Source organism: Quercus suber, unplaced genomic scaffold (genome assembly GCF_002906115.3).
Source record: "Quercus suber isolate HL8 unplaced genomic scaffold, Cork oak 2.0 scaffold_186, whole genome shotgun sequence".
In the NCBI taxonomy this organism is placed as follows: domain Eukaryota; kingdom Viridiplantae; phylum Streptophyta; class Magnoliopsida; order Fagales; family Fagaceae; genus Quercus; species Quercus suber.
Window position 1 is genome coordinate 1203633 of NW_027069644.1, and position 9109 is coordinate 1212741.

At 33.0% G+C, this 9109-nt stretch overlaps 1 protein-coding gene across 2 annotated transcripts; it reads left to right on the forward strand.

The window, feature by feature from the left end:
- Positions 1-2538: 2538 nt before the first annotated feature.
- Positions 2539-9109, forward strand: LOC112018095 (probable magnesium transporter NIPA6). Of its 2 annotated transcripts, none has more exons than XM_065778573.1 (9): positions 2539-3064; positions 4625-4681; positions 4819-4909; positions 5010-5170; positions 5302-5429; positions 5596-5733; positions 6561-6653; positions 6772-6889; positions 8594-9109. In XM_065778573.1, the coding sequence occupies exons 1-9, from the start codon at positions 2941-2943 to the stop codon at positions 8686-8688; spliced, it is 1005 nt and encodes a 334-aa protein (XP_065634645.1). In that variant the 5' UTR covers positions 2539-2940; the 3' UTR covers positions 8689-9109. The 2 variants fall into 2 exon arrangements, with proteins under 2 accessions (XP_065634645.1, XP_065634646.1); XM_065778574.1 differs by lacking the exon at positions 2539-3064 and adding an exon at positions 3564-3865.

Consider the following 9109-nt stretch of genomic DNA (forward strand, 5'->3'; position numbering starts at 1 on the left):
AACTATCCAAAAAAAAAAAAACATAATAATAATAATAATAATACATGATTATACAAACAAAACTCCTTATACTAGCATATTGTGGTACTAGACAATTGCAACTTTACAAGTGTCTCTTGAACACGCCTATATGTAGATGGATATGACATTTTAAACGTGTGACCCATCTCTACCAACTCAACACCAAATTCTTCAATAGTCTTTTGTGTACAAGAGTGGTATTGCTGTCTCTCCTGTTGAAAAGATAATGGATAAGGATGAAATCTTCCTCACTTTTTATTTTATTTTTTTATTATGGAATCTTTCACTCAATTGTTGTAAGTAACAGTAATCTTTCACTCAATCTTTTAAGAATCTTCTTATAAAAAAAAATTATACAAAAATCGAATATTAATAAGATTATAATCTTTTTATTTTGGTAATATGATTATACTTTTTTTTTTAGCAAAGGTAATATGATTATACTTGGCAACAAAGGAATAGGTCTATCATTTAGATTATAGTCATTAATATTTTCTCAATTCTCACCGCCTCCACTCTCCAATATAGGAAGTGCGATTCTCAAAAAAAAAAAAAAAAAAAAAAAAATGACAAGTGCAAGAGAGAGAGCCATTGGGGAAACCAAAAAGGCCTCTATCCAAGACCAATGTCTGTGCTTTTCTTGTGCTGCAATCATGGACAACACTGTGCTTTATGCTGTCATTGGGCTTTACTGGAATTACAAAACTATTCTCTTATAAAACTAGCCGCTAGCCACCTTAAAAATGTTTACTCTCCTTTTTTTTTTCTTTTTTTTTTTTTTCTTTTTCTTTTTTTTGCTGAATTTTTTTTTTTTTACTTATATTATAGTGTATTTTTCCCCTTGTCATTCTACTTGTTATTAGAGCATATAAAGATGAAATAAATAAGAGCAAGGTTTTTATGAAATTTAGTGTACGTTTGGCTCCAAATTAAAAAATCAACTTATTTTTTATACTATTTATGGGTCTTGCATTTTTGGTACTATTTAGTGTTTACTGTACTATTTTAGTTAATTTTTACCTTTATTATAGTATTTTTAACAAAATTTTTCAATTTCAACAAAATAAGCAGATCTCAAACAAACCCTTAATCTATTTATCAGTCACGTAGTGATTGCTTTCAAATTTCTGCCACTTAGTTTGTATAAAAATATTGTCCAATAAATAATCAATAATGAAATAGATCTTTATTACTTATATATATATATATAAAATTTTGGTTTTTATTTTCTTCTGTTATTAGTTTGGTTTTTAGAGTTACAAATAGTGCTAAATTGTGGTATATTGATTTAATTTTTTTTTTTGTTAAGGAGCTTTAAAATTTAAATAATGAATTAGAACTTATTAAATTTTTTTAATATGAGTAATTTGATATTAAATAAAAAATTCTTAATAAATTAGATAGAGTTTGCTCTATAAATCCTTTAATTTAAAAATTTTTAGCTATTAATATTATTAATCAAATATGTTTAATATATTTATTATATTCTAGAGAGGCTACTTTGGTCTTTTCTCAACATCAGCAACAATCTCAGCAACAATCATATGGCCCAACAGTGACCTCGAAGCCTCGAACCACATCATGACTAGACTAACCTCAAAATTTACAAAAACAAAATATTTTTTTATTTTATTTTTTTAATTTTTGGCAAATTACTCATTGCACACTTATGGTTTGTTCCATGCAGTAACATTTTACCTACATAAAGTTTAATCGAAATTTAAATTGTCTATTTGTAATTCGAAATCTCATTATGCAAATGTATTGTTGGATTCTTTTTAATCTTATATTTTTATATTTTTAGAGGAAAGAGACATAAAAGTAGAGTAAAATTACATATTTAATAATGTTTTTAACAAAGATGGGTTATGAAAATCTAATTGAACTAACCTTAAGTGAGTAAAATATTAAATTTCAAACAAAAAGCAACTTAAATTTCAACTGAACTTGCCAAAGGCCTTATTGCTAAATTAGTACCTCCTCATGTACAAAGTGCTTGAGGGTCTAGGAGGAAAGAATTCGAGGTAGGATTAGCAGTATATTGTAATTATTTTTCAAAATTTTTTTTAACTAAACTTGGCAAGTTGTAATTACTAAGAGAGTATTTGAGAAGTATTTGATAATGTTGTTTGTATTTTTTAAAAATATGTGTAAATAAAAAAAATATAAAAATATGTATAGTATTATTTTAACACTGAAATCTATTTTTCTAGTTACGCTGCAAACGACGCCTAATTTGAACTCTTTTTTCTTTTGTGCTAAAAAAAATCTAAAAAAGTAATAATGAGCAATAATAAGCAAAATACCAAAAAGTAGTACTAGTATAGTAAAGTACACACGCTTTCGTAGTATTCACTTCCGGCACAAATCAAAATCCACACGAAACCTACCACGTGGCTAAAGCATCAGATCAGCGGCGCGGAGACCGGGTGCAAAGTGGGAAAAACAAACCGCTAAAACACGGAATCAGAGGAAGCTTCTAACAACACGTACACGACGCGTTGTTTGAGTGTGAGTTTTGAGTTCAGAGTGAGACTGTGAGAGAGAGAGAGAGTGTTTCGCTTCGTGAAGAAGTAGAAGACTTTTTTTAGATCTCTCCCTCAAACTATAAAATCTCTGTACAAAAGCAATAATGGTATTTATTTAAATATATAGTATATTTTTCTATTTATTTTGATTGGGTTTCAGAAACTCAGAACTCGTTGAGTCACATTCTCCACTGAGTCGCCCGGTTGCAAAGTCAGAAGAAAGTCATCAAAGTCAAAAAAACACAGAAATTCTCTTTTTTTTTTGTTTGTTTCTTTGTTTTTAAGGTAAAGGGTATCCGAGGTTTCTCTTTTTTTTGGCGGGAAAAATTGAAGCTATAATTTGATTCTTTCACTTAATTCTTCTCTAACCTAGAGAGAGAGAGAGAGAGAGATGGGAATGTCAGACAATGCGAAGGGGCTGATACTAGCGGTGTCGTCGAGTGTGTTCATTGGGACGAGCTTCATCTTGAAGAAGAAAGGTCTTAAACGAGCTGGTTCCACTGGTACTCGTGCAGGTTTGTCATTTTTTTCTTTCTTTCTTCTTTTTGTTTATTCAATTGGGTATTTTGAAGTTTGTATCGGATCGCTATGGAGTGTTTGTTTGGCGGAGAAATCGGTGAATTTAGTTTGGATTGAATTTCAATGTATTAGTTTTTAGATGCATTGTGTGTGTTTGTGTTTGATATAGAGGTTTAGTTTGATTTTGGTTTTTGAAGTTTGAATCTTTGTATTTGATAGGAAAGAAAGATTCAGTTTTTTTTTTTTCACTGATTGAAGTTGGTAGTGTTGGGATTTTAATTACCGAGAAATACTGTCAGACACATCGGAGTGTGAAAGTTGTTGAATTTCGAGGTGAGGTTTCTTTTTTAAATAGTAAATTGCTGTTAACTAAGAAATTTTTTATTTTTATTTTTATTTTTTATAATGTCAAATTGCATTTCCTCATGTTTCTAACAATTATTTCCAGGTTTTAAATCCCCCTCTTCTACATAAAATGTTTCAAACAAGAAATATACATATTGAGCACACTGATAGTGCTATCGGAGTGCTTAGAAAATTGGAGCCAATTGCTTTGGTTAGGCAGTCATGAGTGGCTTCTAATTTTTGAACTATTAGCCCCCAGTGGCTAGAAGGGTTATTGAAGAACTATTGTATTGCTATCGGGGTAGTCTGTTTTGTAATACCCAGTTGAGATTGATTGATTCATGGAAAGTTTAGAGGAAGAGGAGAAGAGTTAAAATGAGAGGGAAATGCTTGAAGTTTCTTGTTGCTATTATTGTCCTTGATCTGTCCAGTGTCGAACAGGAATGAAAGCTGTATGTTTTCTGGGGCCACTCATGCCATTGCTTTTTTTGTTTTTTTTTTGCATGTGGACCATGTGTCCAGTTCAGCACTGGATTGGATAGGAGCTATGCCCTTGTCTTTAAATTTTTGTTATCGACTTTCTTGTTTTTGTTGTTTCTAAATGAGGTTGTCAATGTCTCTTTCACTGCGTGCAATTATGAAGTTGTCATGTATCTTCGACATTTTACTCCAAAAAACGTTTTCCTGTGCTGCCTGTTTATTGTTTGTATCCTGATGTATCTCAGTTATGAAAAACCAAAAATCTAGTTGTCTGTCTATTCAAGTGAGTCATAAATAAGGAACTGTTAGTGACTAAACTATAGTTGTTTGATAGAGTAAAATTTTAAGATATAAATTTCAAAATATGTTAGAAATATACAAGATGATGGGTTAAACGCTAAACAGAAGTTACCATTCTTCTCATAAATTGAGGAAAAGGATATTAAACTTGGAGTGCATTAAGGTTTAGTTTCAATATGTTTGACAGTAGTAAATAAATAAAATATACCTTTAAAAAAAAATGTTTGACAGTAGCAAAATTCTGAATTAATTATCAAACACAAATTTTCACTTATTAAAAGATAGAAAGCTAGTATTGTTGAATAGCTTATTGTAATGCTATTATGTTATGTGCTGTCAATCCTAGAGTTTATTGAGGTTATGTATGCCTTTTGTTTCCTGTAACTGACTTTTGTTTCCTGTAACTGACTTTTGTTTCTTTACTAATGTAGGAGTAGGAGGTTATACTTATTTGCTAGAGCCACTTTGGTGGGCAGGCATGGTGACAAGTAAGTATAGCAATAGTGATCCTGCTCTCTCTCTCTCTCTCTCTCTCTCTCTCTCTCTCTCTCTCCCCCCTTTGAAATGGTAGGCAGAATTGTATAATAGCTTTGATCTTATACTTTGATATTTCTGGACAATATAGTGATCGTTGGAGAGGTTGCAAACTTTGTGGCTTATGTCTATGCTCCAGCAGTTCTAGTAACCCCACTTGGTGCTCTGAGTATAATTATCAGGTAAATGCCAATGTGAGATTTTCTTATAAGTGGTAATTTCATATGGGAAACTGTTTGAAGTTTGTTTCATAGCTTATATATTTGATTAATATGTGTGCAGTGCTGTTTTGGCTCACTTCTTGTTGAAGGAACGCCTGCAGAAGATGGGTGTTGTAGGATGTGTGTCCTGCATTGTGGGATCAGTTATAATTGTAATCCATGCACCTCAGGAGCACACTCCAAGTTCTGTACAAGAAATCTGGATCTTGGCGACACAACCAGGTATATACAAATGTGTGCGTGTCTAGAGTTTAGACCCCCTTTTTTTTTTCTATCTTCGATGTTATTTGTGATTGACTGTTTATATTCTTGAGATTACTAATTGTTTTTCCTTTCCGTTTTTCTTTCAACAGCCTTTCTAATATATGTTGTAGCTTCACTTTCAATAGTGCTGGCCTTTATTTTGCACTTTGAACCTCGCTGTGGGCAGACAAATATACTAATCTACTTGGGAATTTGTTCTTTAATGGGCTCACTTACGGTAAAATTTTATTTTTATTTTTTAATTTTTTTTATCAAAAGGTTATCTATTATATATCGTACTATGTCATCAAGCTCCTATGGCATTTAAATTTCACAATGTAGTATTAATAATTTAATACCATCCTAATCATTTATCTTTGAAACCTTCCTGCACTTTGATTCAGGTTGTAAGCATAAAGGCCATTGGAATTGCAATTAAGCTTACATTGGAGGGAGTAAGTCAAATAGCTTATCCTCAGACTTGGTTTTTTTTCACTGTAGCGGTCATCTGCGTCATTACACAATTAAATTACCTGAACAAGGTGAGTATGGTGTTATCATTGTTGGCAGTGGTACTATTTACTGGTTGGATTTATATCTGTACGTGTAAAAACCAGTGTTGCTTTTGGAGTGACTAATCATCTCGTGCTAGGAAATCAAATCTCTACCTACTGTGAATACTATAATTATTTGGCATATGAAAAATTGAATATAAGATATTTCAAATCCAAGTTGATTACTTGCTTTCCCTTGGATAGGGCTTGAATGTTACTCTTATTTTTATTAAAGTCTTCAAGCTAGAATGTAGTGGTCAGACAACCTTGGTGTGATAGCAAGTACCCTTCATCCAAGCAAATGTGTCACAGGTTTGAGTTTGGAAATTAGCCTCTCTAAAGATTGGGGATAAGGTTGTCATTGAATACAGGAGTCTTGGATCAAGCATTCATAATTTTCAACCGTATTTATTTTTGAGTGCTAATTTAACGGCATGAGTCATATTTCTGGAGCCTTAATGATCTGTGTCAATTTTCAATCCTTCAAATTTATACACACGAGTGTAAATTGGGTACATAAGACTGTAAGTTGGCTCCAATTAGTCATTCTGTGTATGCACCTGTCTGCCTTTGTCCTTAAGGTTTTCCAGTGAAATCATACCTCTGTTAATGCAAAATATTGAATACATTGATGCCACTTCATAGAAACTTAAGTTTCTAAATAGTGTATGCTACTTAGATGACTATTCCATCAATATAAATTGGTTTTCAGGCTTTCTTTTAGTCCAAGTCTGTGTAGAAGTTTTTTTAATACCATGCCAAATGAAAGGGCGAGTTTCTCATGTTTGCTGATGTTTCTGGCTTCTTCATTTCAGGCATTGGACACATTCGATGCAGCAATTGTTTCTCCAGTATATTATGTAATGTTCACAACTCTGACTATCATTGCTAGTGCCATAATGTTCAAGGTAGGTATCTCAAACATATCCTGAAATATGCTTCTGATGCTACATGATGCTTTTATAATTTGCATGCATTACTTAGAAATGGTGAGCTGTAATCTTTTTCTTCTTGTATATTGTGCAGGATTGGTCAGGTCAGACTGTCAGCAGCATTGCCTCTGAGATATGTGGATTCATCACTGTGCTTTCAGGAACAATCATACTTCATGCGACCAGAGAACAGGAGCCACGTCCTCCTCTAGGTAATTTAACTTAATTATTCTAAAAATGCTTTTATTACCTTTGATTTGATACAGATCTAATCTATCATAGTTGATATGTTCATGTGACCCTTTCAATATCTCCTTGGAACTCCATTTAATGTTAATAACTCAAACCCTTATACATCATTTAGTAAAACTTAAGCACTGACAGTTACAAGAAGTATACAAGCATTAGACCATACATGTTGGCACAAACCATGAGGATGTCAGAAATGAAACTTGATTTCTGCATAATCTATATCACCCTTGGACTGATGCCAATTGATTTTTTTGACTCTGACGAAACTTGCATTTGATCCCAACCAGGTCTGATATTAAACCCGACCAAAGAGAGAAACTGACCTGGATAGTAGAAAATTCGTACTGTATTTTACAAGTAAAGATACAGACTCCCTGTCGTCATTGGAAATAGTGGTTGGATTAGAATATTGAGTGGATTCCTCACAAGGAGGCCTTTTGAGATTACAGAAAACCAAATTATTGCTTATGGACTGCAAGCTTTTTATCCTACCTAAGGTCCTGGTGGTAATTCTGAGTTGTTTAGAAAGAGGTTTTCATCTTCTTTTTTATTTTTTATTTATTTTAATTTTTTTATAAAATTTATTTTTCGGGTATGACTGCACCTATAGTTTGTGTGGATGGTGGGTCCTGTTGTGCCTTCTTAAATGTACTTGTTTGTCAAGGAGCAGGACTGAATTATTTTTTAGAGTTATGGGTAATCTTCAAGATATATATAGGTAAATACTTATTTGACTACAATGGGGTAGTACCCTCATCTACTTGTCCTCTTTCTTTGGAACTGGTAATTGTGGATTAAGCTGATTGGTTGTGGGGTTCCCCATGCCTGTCTGGGTGATGAATGTTATCTCAGAACTGCAAATGTTATTATTATAGGTAGAATAATATAACAGACTATCTCCTTTTGTGGCCAATTATCTACCTATCTAATCTTGATAATTTTTACACCAGTTTTAATAATAGAATTTATCCTGGATGGAGCAACTGATGGTGTGCTGATTTTCTGTAATAATTTTTATTATTACCTTTTTTTCTGGTTCATTTGTTGGGATCCTTAATACCTTAAAAAACTGTTGTGCCTGTTTTCTAAATGAAACGCTTCTAGAGCTGTCTTCCGTACAATCTTAAAGATAGACTAAGAACTCATAATTTTTTACAAAGTGGGGGTTTTTTTGCCTCATCTGTTGGGTTTTGTGGAGCTCAGTTGCATTTGATCCGGATTATGACCCGACCCGAAATATCGTTGTTACAGTTTTTAATGGAAGATTTTTTGAAACTTAGTTCATGGAGCGGAGGCTGGGGCTGATAGTCTCAAGCTGTAATTTTTTTTTTTTTATGGCCCGTTTTTGTAGCCCATTGTGAATCTTGTGCGCAGGATATAAAAAATGTCTTTTTGGAGATTAGGGTTTTTTTCGATATCGTTTTTGAGAGAGAAAAACTGTACTGCTGCACTCTATATTTTTCCCTGAGAATAGTAAAATCTCTGTAACTTTGTGGACGTAGGCAAATTGCCGAACCACGAAACTATTGTCTTGTGTGTGATTATTATTTTTTTCTTTGGTGTATATTTTTCTCTATTTTTGCATTTCACACTGGGAATTTTGTACATATTCCCATCATCATCAAGCCTTTAGTTTATGATGGTACTTTTGCTATTAACTGCAGGGACTGTAACGTGGTATGTTAGTGGGGATTCAGTGAAGAGTTTTGAAGATGAACATTTGATCACCATACGTAATTCAGAAGGTCTTGAACAATGAGTTTTTCTTGCAAGAGAACTTATCCACAGGCCACAGCGCCGAAGTAACCTGCAACTTGTTAAGATATTGCTTGTGCAGAATGATGAGCTCCTCATTTTCTCTAGACAGACCTTGGGATATCAATAGTTGGTTGCAACATATCTTCCCTTGTTCATGAGAAGCCAGGGGACAAGGTCCATGGAGCGCCTGAATCTATGGGTGATGCACTGTTTTTTTTTTTCACTCCAATGGGGGTTGGAGCTGTATCAACATTCAGCAGAAGTGGAGATACCTAAAATGAGCTCATGGCAGGTTTCATCATCTATAATAAACAGTTCATGATTTTTTGCTGTACATATTGATGGTTCAGTTGAGGGTTTATCTCGCTGATTCTTTTTTCACTTTTGAGTCTGTTTAATTTAGTGTTTTTTTACTTGATCAA